Here is a 16,695-nt window from a genome sequence, read left to right as displayed (position 1 = left end):
GCTCCTGTTCCCAGCTGGGTGAAGGCGGCAGGGGGGCAGTCATTGCCACCTGCTACACTCCTGATCCCAGCTTGGGTTTCCCACCGTGGTACACTCTCTGGAGGTCTGGCTGCCTCATCTAGGTTTCCCTCCACAGCAGCGCCCTCTGGTAGTGCACCAGGGCAGGAAGTGCGTTGTCTTGAATACGCTTAGTCTTTTATATAGTAGGATAGAATGTAGTATAAATGTTTAACTTAGTTGAAATATTTTAAAGTAAATACACCCAGGGCTGGCCCAAAATGTTTAGGCAACCCATTTCTTATTCTTTCACATCTGTCATGAAAAAGTTCCCCTGCGGAAATCCCATGGAAACAAACAGACCCTGAGCAAGTGTGTTCTTGTGTCAGCCTTTTCAGCTGAAAACAGTATACAGAAGGAAAAAGGTGCAGCCATCCATATTGGCCCACGCCAAATTTAGAACAACACAATCCATGTAACACCTTTCATTAGGGCCAAACAAAAGGAAAATACTTGCTAGTGGGGATTGTGCTCCATGGGTCACACCTGTTTTGTCTTCTGTTCTGCCACCCTTAATGGCACCCCAGATTCGCAGCCCAGGTAGCCATTCTTCACAGGTGTGCAGTCAGGGCAGGCCAAGTGAAGAGATGATTAATCTCACCTAAGATTCTTTTGAAATTGGCTTTTAAATTCATGTCAAGACAGCTGCCATTGTTTTTAAGGGAAGGAAAATTCTGATTAAAAAATAAACCTCCATGGCAACTGGCACTCTCTCCCCAAATGCTCCTGCTCCAACGTCTCTTGGCCTCCAACTGGAAGGCTAGTTACATCCCTCACCTGGTAGTCTCCAGGTACCGTCCTTCTCTCCAATCAACCTTCCTTTAATGTACCCAAAAGCACCACTGCCATTACGAAGATTTCTCACACTTTCCTCATAGAGGGGAAAAAAACCCATCACCAGCCTGCGGTTGGCATTGAGATGACAGATGAGCCAATTTAAGACTGTCTTCAGGCTGAAACGCTTTCAGTAGCCGTCTGAGAGCTTTCATAAATAAAAGACGAGGCAAGCGCAGCACACCAACAGAATGTTAAGCTGGGCAACTGTCCGTCACGGGCAGTGCACGGAGCAAGACTGCAAGTTCAACAGCAGACAGCAAGACAGATAACCATGCTCGCTCCCTTAACAAAGGTCTGAGACCCCTCCGCTTGATCATCCTAAAATGTCGTTTTCATCTGATGTGCCACCAAGAGGATTTTCATTCTGTTGCACAGGAGGGCTCCTCTACGTGGTGGGTTTTTCCTGCAATGGAGGCATTTGTCACAGGTGTTCCGACAAGAGCAGCAAGCCTGACAGTATTGCAGACTAATCAGAGGCACTGAGAAGGTGCTTGAAGCTTTCATGGATGACGGGTGCATTTTGAAGTAGGTTGTAACCAGGGCTTTTTTTCTGGGAAAAGAGGTGGTGGAACTCAGTGGGTTGCCCTCGGAGAAAATGGCTGGTGGCCCCGCCCCCTGATCTCCAGACAGAGGGGAGTTGAGATTGCCCTCCGCGCCGCTGAGCCCTCCCCTCTGTCTGGAGATCAGGGGGCGGGGCCACCAGCCATGTGACCATTTTCAAGAGGTTCCGGAACTCCGTTCCCCTGCATTCCCCCTGAAAAAAAGCCCTGGTTGTAACACTACACATCATAAGGGAAGGAAGCTCATTCTAAACTGATCTATAACGAGAATATAAAATCCACACTAGAAATAATGTATATTTGAAAGCGTTTTTGCAGGCCTGAAGTAGGCCCAAGACAGTAGCTGTGAGGAGGAACAGTCCTTAAACAATAAAGGAGGGTACAAACAGGCCTGGAAGGTTGCTGTGGGGGGAAGAAAGGCTCCTGCCTTCCCCCCAAAGCTGTTCCCCTGTACAGAAGAAGCGCTGTGGGGGGAATTAGTTATTTGCCCCCTTTTTGCTGCTCCATGGAGTATTCAGTGTGTGCGGAGCAGCAAAAATAGGAAACCAACTCCCCCCTCACCAGCACTGTTTCTGCATGGGAAAATGGTTGGGGGGGGGAGGACCCCTTTCTCCCCCTGGGGCAGCACTCCAAGCATGTATGGCTCTCATTTATTTCTAAAAAGGAATTCCTTTTAGCTGCTGTGTGACTGCGGGAAATCAGAGTTGGGTCTGGGGAACTCTGACCCAACTCATTTAAAAGCCAAATGTGTAGTTTGGCCCCAAAGTGGAACTTCTACTCCTCCAAGAGGGGGTAAAAGGTTAAGGGATCCAACCCAGGTAAGCAGGGAAGGGGATTCCATACCTCAGGGTCTGACTGCCACAGAGTCAGTCCCCTCTCAACATGCAGTCACTGTGTATTGGCCCAACAACTCCCAAAAAACGCTGTTGGGAGTGGAAGGAGAAACTCTGATGGAGGACAGAGAACAAGCAGACAGGCTTAATGACTTTTTTAGCCTCTGTTTTCTCCCTGAAGAACTTGAGCCCATCTAGAGATGGTAGTAGACACAACAGGACACCTGTGGGGCTAGTTGACATTGACAGAGAGGCACCTGGCCGCACTGAATGAATACAAATCCCCTGGGCCAGATGGGATGCACCCAAAGAGTGCTCAAAGAACTTTCTAGAGAACTTGCAGAGCCTCTGACCATCATCTTCAAGGCCTCATGGAGGACTGGGGATGTGCCACAAGATTGGAGAAGAGCGAATGTTATCCCAATCTCCAAGAAAGGGAAGAAGGATGACCCGGGAAACTACAGGCTGGTCATTCTGACTTCTGTTGCTGGGAAGATATTAGAGCAAATTTTAAAGGGATCAGTCTGTAAGCATCTGAAGGACCACTCAGTGATCCAGGGAAGTCAGCATGGTTTTGTCCCTAACAGATCTTGTCAGACAAACCTGGTTTGTGATTTACCTGGATTTCAGTAAAGCTTTTGATAAGGTCCCCCATGACATTCTAATGGGTAAACTGGAAGACTGTGGCCTGGATTATAGGACAGTTCAGTAGATAGGGAACTGGTTAGAAGTCCGCGCCCCAAAAGTGGTGGTCAATGGCGTTTCATCAGATTGGAGGGAGGTGTCCAGTGGGGTGCCACAGAGCTCGATTTTGGGCCAAGTACTTTTCAATATTTTTATCAATGATCTGGATGAACGGTAAATGGGCTACTCATTAAATTTGCTGATGATACAAAATTGGGAGGAGTGGCAAACACCCAAGGAGATAGAGTGAAAATTCAGCAAGACCTGAATACTCTGGAGAAGTGGGCAGCTGTGAATAGGATGCAATTCAACAAAGACAAGTGCACAGTATTACATCTGGGCCACAAAAATGTGAAGCACAAATACTGGATGGGGGATACACTTCTGGGCAGTAGTATATGTGAAAGGGATCTTGGGGTAAGAGTGGACTGTAAACTAAATATGAGCAGTCAGTGTGATGCGGTGGCAAAAAAGGCTAATTCAATCCTGGGTTGTATCAAAAGGGCCATAGCATCGAAATCGCAGGAGGTCATAGCCCCTCTCTATACTGCCTTGGTCAGGCCACACCTGGAGTATTGTGTGCAGTTCTGGAGGCCTCACTTCAAAAAGGAAGTGGACAAAATCGAGAGGGTGCAGAGGAGAGCAACAAGAATGATCAGGGGTCTGGAGACTGAGCCCTATGAGGAAAGGCTGAGGGCCTTGGGAATGTTTAGTTTGGAGGAGGTTGAGGGGGGACATGATTGCTCTCTTTAAATATTTGAAAGGCTGTCATTTGGAGGAGGGCAGGGAGCTGTTCCAGTTGGCAGCAGAGGATAGGACTTGAAGCAACTGGCTTAAATTACATGCACAAAGGTACCGGCTGGATATTAGGAAAATCTTTTTCACGGTCAGAGTAGTTCAAAGGTGGAATCAGCTGCCTAGGGAGGTGGTGAGCTCCGCTTCACTGGCAGTCTAAAAGAAGAGGCCGGATGAATATTTGTCAGGGATGCTTTAGGCTGATCCTGCACTGGGCAGGGGGTTGGGCTAGAAGGCTTGTATGGCCCCTTCCAACTCTGTGATTCATGGTCAGAGTAGTTCAAAGGTGGAATCAGCTGCCTAGGGAGGTGGTGAGCTCCCCTTCACTGGGAGTTTTCAAGAAGAGGCTGGATGAATATTTGTCAGTGTGGCGAAACAGGGCCTTTCCTCCCACTGGTAGACCCCGCTCTGCCTACCCCTCCCTTTTTTGCCCCTGGCCAGGTACCTGAAGGGGCTGTCTCCCTTTCCTGTCTCCAGGTAATTCCTGCCACCACTGTCCCTGTATGGGGTCCTGGTTAGGCGGGACAGCCTCCTAACCTCCCTCCTCTGCTAGTGGGCCCAAGCGGTTGGGGGACTATGTGGAACAGAAGAGCTTTCTTCCTTCATAAATTCCAAAAATCATTTATTTAACTTCTAACTATACACAGGCAAATATACAGTGAACGGAAGGACTAATAAAACCTAAACAGAAACCCCTACTCTATCTCCCTCATGCCCTAATTAGATGTTGAGTAGGGCAGGCCCAATCCTTTGATACCTGGGGTTGCCCTAGATCTCCCTCTCCCCTCAGAGCCATCTCTCTCCCCTCAGCTCTCCAGCCACCAACTGTCCACTGCCACTGACTGACTCGCTCTCCCTCCAATCACATTCCACTCCAGAACTCGCCCCTCCCCTCTGCAGCCCATAGAAAGTTAACTCCACAAACAGAATGGCGTTTCTCCACAGTCAGGGATGCTTTAGGCTGATCCTGCCCTGGGCAGGGGGTTGGACTAGAAGGTCTGTATGGCCCCTTCCAACTCTGTGATTCTGTGAACCCTCAACATAGCAGCTAATGCCCCCACACAGGGGGGCTTGGGGTAAGCATACACAGTACGGAAAGCCCCCTGCCTGCCCCCTGGAGTTATCCTGGCAGACCACCACTGTGATGTCTGTACAATGTGTAACCTCACATTTAAGTCAAGGAAACAACCACATTTCTGGGTGTACACCAACCACAGAGACCATCATTCCTGCTGGCCAAACACTCACTGCCGCTTTCTCCTTGCAGGATAAGAACCGGATGGAGCAGCCCCGACAGAAACAGCCGACATGAGTTCCTATGCATCTCTCAACACAACTCAAGCCGGTCCAACGCATGATGAATGACCTACAACTCATGCTAGATCATGACACTTTCCTCACACAGGCACTGGGAGGCCGACTTTTTCTTGCTTACAGACAGCCTGCCAACCTGAAACAACTACTCACCCCCAAAGATAAACCACTTAACAATAACGTGGTACCAAGGCCTGCAACAAACCAAGATGCCAACTTTGCTCTCATACAGATCCGAACAACAACATCAGGGGACCCAGCAACATCAGCTATACCATCTCGGGTTCATGCTCCTGCTCATCCTCCAATGTGATTTGCGCCACCACGTGTCAGCAAATGCCCCACCACTCTCTACATTGGACAAACTGGCCAGTCCCTTTGACAAAGAATTAATGGACATAAGTCTGAAACCAAGACATTCAAAAACCAGCAGGGGAACATTTTAATCTTCCAGGACATTCCGTTGTTGACCTAAAAATAGCAGTTATCCTGCAGAAGAATTTCAAAGGGAGATTAGAAAGAGAGACTGCTGAATTGCAACTGAGAACGAAGCTCAAGACAGTGTATTCACCTGGACTGAATAGAGACTCATTACCAATGCTGATTTCTCCACACCCACTACCCCTCTGCATGCCCCACCCTATTCAATCACGCCTGCCATTGTCATTCACCGGCTATTATCATTCAGCTTCTGTAATCCCTCCACTCTCCAAGATATAAGGACAGATGGATTCTCATTCTAGATGCAGAGAAGTTAGCCGTGTTAGTCTGTGGTAGCAAAATCAAAAAGAGTCCAGTAGCACCTTTAAGACTAACCAATTTTATTTTAGCATAAGCTTTCGAGAATCAAGTTCTCTTCTTCAGATGCCTGATACAGAGACTGGTCATTCTCATTCTAGATGAATCTGAAGAAGTGAGCTGTGACTCACGAAAGCTCATACTCTACCACTAATTTTGTTAGTCTGGACTCTTGCTCTTTTCTACTGCTACAGACAGACAAACATGGCTAACCATCTTGAGCAAGCAATGGGAGTGCATTTTTGCACTAGGAAGCTGTTCCTGCCTAGCCACCACTTCACCTGTCTCCTCAATGGAATGTGGCATGCCTGCACACCTTGCTAAATGCCATCTCAATTTCCCCCCAGTACCTCATGTGACAAATAGAAGGCGGCGATTCCCAATGGCCAGAAACAACAGAGCATGGAGAAGACGCTGAGGCCAAGATGGTCCCTGGGAGGCATCACGAGGAAGTGGTCTTCGCTGTCTGTGTCGCTTGAGTAATCGCTCTGGAAAGGCAAGAGGAAGGGTGCACAAAAGGAGGCACAAATTAGCAAGATTATGACAACTCTTTGGGTGGCCACAAGCTGAAGCTGCCACTGTTAGGGATGTACTTCGTACTTTTCTGTCAAGTTGCACAAAATACCTCATGAAAATTAAACAACCAGATGAACTCCTTAGGTGTTAGATAATACTTAATTAAGAGAAGTAATGTGGTGTAGTAGAGACAAGTTCAGGCTAGGATCTGGAATCTGAATCCCCACTCTGTCAGGGAAGCTTACCGGGTGACCTTGGGCCAGCCACACATTCTCAGCCTAACCTACCTCACAGTGTTGTTGTTGTGATAAAGAAGAGGAAAAAGATGTAAGGTGCTTTGGGTCCCCAAAGGGTATAAATGAAGCAAACAATAAACGAGTAGTAATGTTGTGGGTTTGGGCGGCGTAGTCATTGTGAATGGGTGACACAATTTTAAAAAGTCACATTTTCTTAGCAACTGAATGGTTTCCCGAACGGGCAGTTCCTCAGCAGGGGTTGTGCCCGAAAGGTGCTCTGGAGTCAGATGGAGGATATTTGGAGGCAGAACAGATAGTTATAATTAATTCAATGTTCCTAGCCGAAGACTGTTGAAATGGGGGTGGCGTGAGTGCCACCTGTATTGGCAGTAGTGCGACTAGGTAATTTTAGACTCTGAATTTATGCCCCCTCCCAGCCCACGAGCTGGCCTCCTGCCTTCTGCCCTGAAGTTCAGCCCTGCTGGTACCTCCATGAACAGGCTGCATAATATACATGTGGCGAGTCAGCAGCCTGTCTTTAGGAGCCTGCTTACTTCCAACATGCTCTGCTCATACATTTAACAAGTACCAGGAAGGGACCATCAGTTCTTTATCATCCAAAGGCAGGAAAGCCCTGCCGCATGGCCACTGGGACTTCTCAGGCACACGGAACTACTCTGCCGTATGGCAGACTGATGGGGGTGGCCTCACAGCATCCGTGGGGGGCAACTTTCCTCTTGAGTTATAGTTCCACCCCTGTGAGGATCTGAGAGGTAGGAATGGGCTTCATCAGGTGTCTACCAATGTTCTAGACCCTAAATGATAGCTACAGCCAGGGCTTTTTTTCTGGGAAAAGAGGTGGTGGAACTCAGGACTGCACAATGACATCACTTTGGGTCAGCTGGAACAAGGGGGGAGTTTTTTAAAGTTTCAATAGCCCTCGGCGAAAATGGTCACATGATCGGTGGTCCCGCCCCCTGATCTCCAGACAGAGGGGAGTTGAGATTGCCCTCCGCGTTGCTTGGCGGCGCGCAGGGCAATTTCAGCTCCCCTCTGTCTGGAGGTCAGGGGGCGGGGCCAGTGGCCATGTGACCATTTTTAAGAGGTGCCGGAACTCCGTTCCACCACATTCCTGCTGAAAAAAAGCCCTGGCTATAGCAGAAGTATGTTACAACAACAGACGTTCTGGATTTGCTGGAATCCTTTTTGTAATTCATTAAGATGCCACTAGAATCCTGTTTTACTTTTTATGGATAAAAAAAGCGTAACAATTTGAATAAAAAGATAGAGCAGATATTTTGGACCCGCTCTATCATCCAACCTTTCTGGCAACAGATTCTGAATATTATTTAGAGGGTATAATTAGCCACAAGAACCCCAAGTTACATGGCTCTGTTATCTAAAAGAAAGCATCTTAGACACCGATAGGGTATTAACAGCAGCACGATAATATATCACTTTTCAATAGAAATCAGAAAAAGTACCTCCTATAAATGAATGGATTTTGAGACATTGGAAAATTGCATTCATGCCTATATTTGTAGAAGTCTTGAAGATGGTACGGTAAAATCAGAAAAATTCATCAAAAAATGGTCAGTTTGTAATGGCATGAAGTGGTAAAGTTAAAAATGGGATTAGACTTTAGATATTCTTTAATGTGTGATAATAATAAAATATTCACTTCTGTAAAAACTAAAATTAGAAAAAAGACGTAGCCCACTGATCCCCATGCAATATTCTAGTTGTGATCTGTGATTCCCATAAATCAGTATTTTTATTATTCAACATTTTTTCAAGATTAGTTGACTAATCATCAGTAGAAAAGCCCAAAGGTGTGCTAATTCATTCATGATCATTTGAAACAGCAAACATTATTCAGGCCTGACAGTTTGGCAATGAACATAAATAGTTTAGTGCCTGAATACATGAAGGCCCACTTACGGATTACAGTGCTTGGTGAGCGTGCATGTATTTGGGCTGCTTGGTGTTTGGTAATATTTTTGAGTTATGTACAGGGCTTTTTTCCTGGGAAAAGAGGTGGTGGAACTCAAGACTGCACAATGTCGTCACTTTGGGTCAGCTGGAACAAGGGGGGAGTTTTTTAAAGTTTAAATCGCCCTCTGTGAAAATGGTCACATGGCCGGTGGCCCCGCCCCCAGAGGGGAGTTTAGATTGCAATCTAAACCCCCCTCTGTCTGGAGATCAGGGGGTGGAGCCACCGGCCATGTGACCATTTTTAAGAGGTTCCGGAACTCCGTTCCACCATGTTCCCACTGAAAAAAAGCCTTGGTGTCTGCATCGGCTTCCGCTCCCCTTTGATCCACAACCGTCTTACCTAAATGCTGAGCCTCTTTAAATGTTTATGGGTTGGATCCCTTGATTTGTTCTGCAAAAGGAGACACTTCCCTCTGGCAGATGCCTTGTGTCAGGGGAACTCTCTTCCACAGAAGAAAAGCGGTTCCACTAGTGCAGTGGACTCCCAGGATCCAACCCCCCATTTGTAAAGCAAGCGCACTGGGGATGCTGTTTACTGAGGCCTTCAGCTATTGGCTGAGGACCTGCAAGCATCAGTTTTGCTTTGCGTGGGAGGGCCAAGCTAGAAGTGAGGAATTACGCAAGTGGAGTGCAAGTGAACAGGGAGGAATACAGGTGAGTCTGTTCACTTGCCATTCAAGTGTAATTCGTCACTTCTAGCTTGGCCCTCTCCCCCCTCCCCATCTACTGCCCAATTCTGACCCATTTCTTACCTCCCTGCTCCTGTCTGCACAGATTTCTATTGAAAGGCCTTGGAAAGTCTCAGGAATCAACTCGGAATCAGTGTGCAGACCACTACCAAAAATTACCTTCCTTTTGTGCTAGATTTTTATTTCTGGGGAGAAAATAAAAACTCTCCAAAATCCTTAGGTTTCTAAACTGCCGAGGCCACTGCTATAGCCAGAAAACCAAAGGTATTTGCTTACAGGGGTAACCGAAGATGATCTCTAGTGACATTCCGGATAAATACACCAAGTTCTCGACACTCGTATGAAGGAAAAGATAAAAAGGGGCACTTAGGGTGAAAAAATCCAGATCAGGGGAATGGTAACCTGCGTTTTGGAAAGATGCAGTTAATTAGACATATTGCTGAGGGTGACAGTAGCAAATACGCAATGCACACCTGGTATATTTCGAAGCAAGAGCCACTCGCAGCAGTACATCTTCTGCCAAGCGACCCAGGATTATTGCCTATGATGCTCAAGAGAGCCGTAAACTTCAGGGCTGCCAAATAAGTAACTGGAAGGCTGACCAAGGAAGGGACTCAAGATTGGCTTGATTCTTTTCAGGGTGTTTTTTCCCCCCACATTTGAAATTCAGCTATTAGGATTTGAAGGGTTTTTTAAAAAAAAATTACTGAAGCTTTTATCAGGCTGATTGACTGGCAAACAGAATGAGTACAGCCAGATCATCTCCATTAACTGCCTGCCTTAATTAAATTAAGCCAGCAGATTAATTGACTGTATGTTCAAGTTCTATACAATCTGCTACTGATGCTCAAGCAAAGGGGAAACTGAGTTCATGCAGGGATCCAGCAGAGCACCAATCATTTTAATGCCCGAAGTTATGCGACAGACGACCTCCTCGATTTTATTGGGTTTTTAAGATATAGGGAGTTGGCGCTGTGTATCAGAATTATTACTCTCTAGGTTCTCTGTTATAAACTCATGGGCTAGCTGGAGGGAGGTTTGGAGCTAGCTTGTTTCAATTTTACACAATTGCGTAAGTGAATTTTATATTATTACATAGACAGCATGGCATAATGGTTAGACTGTTAGACTAGGATCTAGAAGATGCAGGTTCAAATCCCCACTACGACCATGGGCAATTCATACACACTCACCTACCTCGCAGGGCTGTTGTGAGGATAAAATAGAAAAGAGGAGAATGATATTGTAAGCTGCTTTAGGCTCCCACTGGGGAGAAAAACAGGATAAAAATACCTGAGTAAATAATATACCTCATCCTGTCTTTCCGGCATTTCATAGCCATTTGCCCCTCTTTGCTGTTTATATTTTTGTCCGTCACGGCCTGCCTAATGAGGAGGGCCCGGCAGCTGCAGCTGGCAGGGCGGCCATCTGTCCACGAAAGCTTCTGCTGGGAATAACATTTTGTCACAAGAATCCTGCTTGCCCTGCCCCCCACCCCCAACACACAAATGGTATTTAAATGTCTTTTCTTGGAGGAAGCTGCATTGATAGCTTTATTTTCCCAGGTGAAAAGTCAATTTGAACAGGGCAATTTCATGTTTTGATTGCCTGTGAGTCTGGAATCAGGACGGTCTTTTTCTATTTCTCCCAAGAATCAAATTTTAATTAAAAAGTTAGCATAGTTTGGGGGGATCACCAGGAAACATTTTTCAGGGCTCCTGCCTGACTTCTGCTGGTTTTGCAAAATCATAATTCAAAACTGCACAAAAATGAGAGCTTAAGAGTCAGCTACCAGACTTGCTTGATGTCACTTTATTTAAATTTTGTAACCTGATCCCTTGCTGGCACAGAGATCTCTCAGCTGGCTGCAGAAGCGTTGCTGGCACACCGCATCACCAGAACAGGTCTTTGGAGCAGCGGGGAGCAGCTAAACGTTTAACATAATCATCTGTCATAACTTTGCATTTGAGCAATGATATTGAATCTGACTGGGCACCTAGGCGAGAATATTAATGTCCATACAATTGTTATTGAAGAAACTTTTGATAGAGATCTAACACAAATTTCAGACACTAGACTAGTGGCCTTCAGTTCAGGGGTCATGGAAGTCCACCTGCTAGCCCCTTTGGGCTGTTACTTAGAGCCAAGCTACAAGTGATGAATTGCACTTGCCTGGCAAGTGAACAGACTCGCGTGTATTCCTCCCTGTTCACTTGCCCTCCACTTGATCACGTAGGGAGGAATACAGGGAGGAATACAGGGAGGAATACACGCAAGTCTGTTCACTTGCCGGGCAAGTGCAATTCATCACTTGTAGCTTGGCTCCCAGATGAACGTGCTCTAGTGCGCATGGGTAGAGAACAGAGTGAGGGCACCAGGCCTCCTGGCTCTTTTTGCATGCTTGTTGAAAGGAGCAGCCAGAGAGCGAGTCAAGCTCACTCTGTAGGGGAGAAAATTCCTTTTTGAACAAACGAGTTCAGACTCAGGCTCCTCCTCTTTCTGTCATGTGACTGTGATGTCATGCAACTTCACATCATGTGTTCAGCGAATCCCGTGCAATCATCTGTAGGTTATAGTGGGATCCTGTGTCTGAAAAGGTTGGACCACTGTACTAGACTGTAGGCCACGCATAATCTAGCAAAGGACGCCTCTCCTAAGACCCACTGATTTCAGTGGGAAAGTTATGAACTTGTTTAGATTCCTCCCACTGAAAACAACTGGGCTTAAACATGCTTAGCTGGCTGGGTCTAGCTTTACAAAGGAAAAAGACGTTTCTTTCCAAAGCCAAAAGAATCAACAGGCCAAAAAATACAACGGTCTATTTTTCTCAATCTCTGAACAGATCCACAAATCAAACATACTCTGCCCCACTGACTCTGGCAAATGGTTCTGCATTTTTAGGGTTTCTTGCTTTTCTCCCAAGTTGGGATTCAAAGTGACTCCTCCATTTTCTCACAACCATCACGCTGTGAGGCAGGTTGGGCTTTGATGTTGTGACTGGCCCAAGATCACTCAGCGAGCTTCCACAGCAGAAGTGGAGTTCAACCCTGGGTCTCTCAGGGTCCTATTCCAATACTCTATCCACTATATCATGCACATGCCATAAATGTACTCTTTGGTATAGGGCCAATATTTAGCCAGACTAGCACCAAAGCCTGTTGCGGGAAAAAATACAACAGGCTGTAGAAAACTTATTTGACTGCACTCCGCAGCCGGCTGAATTGGCCCCAAATGGGCCTGATTCGTGCTGAGTCAGGCTGCTGCGGAACCCAGGAGTGCTGCGGGGGGGGGGGGGCAATTTGACCCCGATTTGAGTGGCTGGGGGGCCCAAGAGCACTGCAGGGGGGGGGCGGGGCGTGGAAAGGACCTTGGAGTGCTCCTGCTCACCCATCTCCCCTTCCCCGGCCGATTGGCTGGAGAGGGAGGCAGCAGGCTCGCCCATCGTCGCTTCCCCACCCAATCAGCTGGGGAGGGTGGAGGAGGCACCAGCGCTGGCAGATGCTGGCGGGAAAGGGCTGAGAGGTGGGCCCATCCTTCCGCTCGCACGGAGCCTGCGCCAGTATAAAAAGGTGAGTTGTCGGGAAGACGGCTCACCTTTTATATAGTAGAATATTACAGAAGTGACACGGTTGCTGCTTTGGCTTCATCCCTTCCCCCACTGCTCCAGTAACATTTGAGCCCTTTCAGCCCTATACTGGATATTCTGCTGTGGGATTAGTTGGATGTTTTCTTTTGCTCTTTGATTGTATTATTTCTTATTTGCTTTATGGTGTGTATTTATCATTAATAAAAGAGTGTTTCTGAGTTTGCGCATTCTGTTCTTTCTTCCTCATCCATTTTAAGTGTTGTGCTTATTAGAATTGCAAGCCATTATTTTATAATGTATATACTTCCTTGAAACTACTGGTAAAATGGCCATGTAATTCAGTAAATAAATTATTGTTTTTACAGTTTTAATTATTCTTATAGCGAGCCACCTGCAACTTTCCTGGAGTGTGGGATCCAAAGGGACTAATGGTGCTGTCCTAAACAGTGGATTCTTCTAAATCTACTTAGAAAGGTGAAATTCTTCTTAGGGTCAGTGTAGGAGTAAATAAGCAAGCAAACAACACTAGATCACATGGAAGGGGGCAACAATTTGATTAGGGGTGCTGAAGGCCTGCCTTTATATCGGCCCCCCTCCCATGGTCTCCTGCTGGTGCCCCATGCCCTCTGAATCTGGAGCGGAGTTCTCCAGCCCCTTATTCCTTCTCCTCCTCCATCCAGCTCCCTTGCTTGCAACTTGTGAAGGGTGAGCAGATGCTGCCTTCATCAGCCCCTGCCTGATTCCATTTAAAGGCAACCAGGAAAGTGGCGCAAGCTCCCTCCCTCCCTCCTCCTCTCAAGAGGTTTCCCTTCCTAACAAGAAGCAGAGAATGGCCCGATTTGTGTCTGTGGCACAGACCCACCACTCTTCAAGGTGCCCTGCCGCTGCCCATGATCAGCTGTTTTTAAAGGGCAATGGTCAGGGCAGTGGAGCAGCCCCTGCTCTCTATGAGCAGAATCACAAGTGACAAAAGGCACAGGTTGGACACTTGTCAGCTTCCCTCAAGTTTTGATGGGAAATGTAGGCATCCTGGTCTCGCAGCTTCGCTCTCTGACTGCTGTCCAATGGACTTTTCAACTGTCACTTGTCCAACATTCCGCCAAGCTGCCTACATTTCCCATCAAAACTTGAGGGAAGCTGACAAGTGTCCAACCTGTGCCTTTTGTCACTTGTAGTTCCGCTCCCAGTCAAACAGACCAACTTGTTGGGATTGTGGGATTGTAGCCGGCCCCTTGTTGCTGTAATGGAGAGCCAAGCTGTAAAACCAGGACGCCTACATTTCCCATCAAAACTTGAGGGAAGCTGGCAAGTGCCCAACCTGTGCCTTTTGTCACTTGTGGTTCTGCTCTAAGAGCAACCCCTTTCTTTGTCAATGCCTTCCGCCTCCCAGGCAGCATGAGGATAATCACACAGACCCAGAAAGCCCCCCCTTACTTTGATTCCTTTACAGACGGGCAGGAAATGCTGTGCCGTCTACTGATGGACTACAGGCCAATTTCTAGCGGATCACCTTAGATCAGCTGGCAGCCTGGATTCCTGCAAGCAAAGCTGGATGGGGTGGACTTTTGGTCCAGCAAGGCCGTTCTAGTGAAACTAGAGCACGTGTTCAGGGTCACTGAATTATGCCTTAACTATCATGAGCCCGAGTAGTAATAACTTTTCCTTTACAGTGGAAAAGAGCAAGAGAACAGTAGCACCTACAAGACTAATAAAATTAGTGGTAGGGTATGAGCTTTCGTGAGCCACAGCTCACTTCTTCAGATACCTTTTAAAGGGGGTGGTCAGGGCAACAGAGCAGTCCCTGCTCTCTGCGAGCGACCCCCCCCCCCTTATTTGCCAATGCCTTCAACCTCCCAGGGATCTGAAGAAGTGAGCTGTGGCTCACGAAAGCTCATACCCTCCAACTAGTTTTGTTAGTCTTATAGGTGCTATTGGACTCTTGCTCTTTTCTACTGCAACAAACAGATTAACATGGCTACCCATCTTGATCTATCTGCCTTTGCAGTTGCTGATGTGTTGGTAAATACATGAGGAGGAGGAAGAGACAAGGGCTGTACATGGCCAGACACATTCGGAGCAAGAGGAGTCCCAGAGTCAACAGCTATGTAGATCTCAGAGGCAAAGACGGGCATAAGCTACGCCCATCGCCTGTTCCTAGCTGCTACCTTAGGGGTTTGCCTTGGCTACTTACACAGAGAAAGAGATGTCTGTGCCAAGCAAAACAGTCTCTTTTGCAGCTGTGCAGCACGTACGCCAGAGGTTACCTGCCCCTGACACGGCCGACATAAGGAGATTATGCAAGACTGAAGTTGCTTGATGATGGAACTGCTGTGGGATGATGTGGAACTTCTGTTTGTGGGTTACAAATATCCAATGGCCCATTCACACATGCAAGTTGTCACTTGACACTGCGGTCAACAAGAGACAAACATGCATGTGTGAACAGACCAATGGAGGTATACAAACCAGGAGGAGCTTGGAATTTAGCAGCCAGAGCAGCACCTACAAGCTGAATCATCTGTTGGCTATCACACCCGAAGAACCCCAATTTTAAAGGGTGTTCTGCCTGTGAGACTCCAACTCCCCTGTTCCCGCCCTCTCCCGTCATCGTCAGCAACTGACCAATGGTCCCCCAGTTTCCCACAGCAGAAGAACTCTCTTTGCTGAATGGAAACTGGAATCACATTTCACTCTTCCACCCAAAAAGACTGGAGTGCCCATCAGAAGAGTTTGTGAATGAGTAATGGTTTTAAATGTGCCTACTGATGGGAAGGGAAGAAACCTGGAAATGCAATCGGAAAGGCTGCAGCTGTGCCTCGGGAAGGCTCGAGCGATATAAACATGCTTGATGCTGAGATGCAGCTGAATGGGGACTGATTGGCAAGAGGTGTTCAGCGAGAGAAGCAATGGGCTGTGTGCCTGCACGCTTTGGGCTGCCATCGAGTGATTTAGAAATTTGTTTCTTGGAGCACATGACCATGCCATGAGATTGTCGGGAAACCACAACAACAGACTAACACAAGCAGACTGCCCTGACCTCGAGCTCCTGGAAATCATCTTCTTCGTCCAGGTCGTAGGAGAGGGCGTGAATCTTGATCTCATCTGTGGACAGGCTGACAAATCTGCCGTCGGAGTACTCCAAGCTGTCTTTGGTGGGCGACCTGCTCTCAATGAAGGTGGTCTCGCAGCACTCTGCGCTGACGCTCTCCCCCCACGATCGCAGCATGCTCTCCGAGTACAGGATGATGTTGGGGTGGTAGCAGGATTCCACGGTCTGGGGCAGAGCATTGGGGTCCAGGAGTTGCTGCATGGGGTCGTTCCTGCGGAAACTTGGAGAATAGAGAGTCCCAACCTGCCGACTCTGATACTGGGGGGTCGGGTACACGGACACCAAGCCATCCCTGCCCTCAGCCACCAAGTTCCTGGTATTAATCAACCCATTCCTCTTCTTTGCATCGGCAGCTTTGCTGGGCTTTAGCACATCCTTTGCTTCCACGATGTCACCCATCCTGTGTTCTTTCTCCTCTACAGTCTCATTAAGTGGAAATCTCATTGAACGGATTGAGTGGTCCCATTTTCCTGGGGAAGAAAAGAATGCAGAAATTACAGGAAAGAAACAGCCCGCTCATATCTATGCGGATCATCTGATAAAAACTCTTCAGCAGCCAAAAAAGAAATGCAGGTCCTGGGCCGTTTCCAGACGGCCCCCCGCCTCGCGAAACGTCGCGCGTCGTCGCGCGTCGTTGCGCAGAAAACGCGAAATATCGCGTTTTCTCGCGCGAGTTTTGCGCGACG

At 47.5% G+C, this 16,695-nt stretch overlaps 1 protein-coding gene across 1 annotated transcript in view; it reads right to left on the bottom strand.

Annotated features, from left to right (window-relative positions):
• SYNDIG1 (synapse differentiation inducing 1) overlaps positions 1–16,408 on the bottom strand; it is a 28,322-nt gene extending 11,914 nt beyond the window's left edge. Inside the window, exons 1-2 of the mRNA XM_054984868.1 lie at positions 15,938–16,408; positions 6,229–6,366 (exon numbers count right to left, since the gene is read on the bottom strand). Of these exons, the coding sequence (XP_054840843.1) occupies positions 6,229–6,366; positions 15,938–16,408 (609 nt within the window). The remainder of the gene's footprint in view (positions 1–6,228; positions 6,367–15,937) is intronic.
• Between the last annotated feature and the right edge of the window lie 287 nt (positions 16,409–16,695).

The sequence above is a fragment of the Eublepharis macularius genome, chromosome 7, assembly GCF_028583425.1.
Source record: "Eublepharis macularius isolate TG4126 chromosome 7, MPM_Emac_v1.0, whole genome shotgun sequence".
Classification (NCBI taxonomy): Eukaryota; Metazoa; Chordata; class Lepidosauria; order Squamata; family Eublepharidae; genus Eublepharis; species Eublepharis macularius.
The sequence above is the reverse complement of the archived record's forward strand: the minus strand, read 5'-3'. Positions and strand labels throughout refer to the sequence as shown.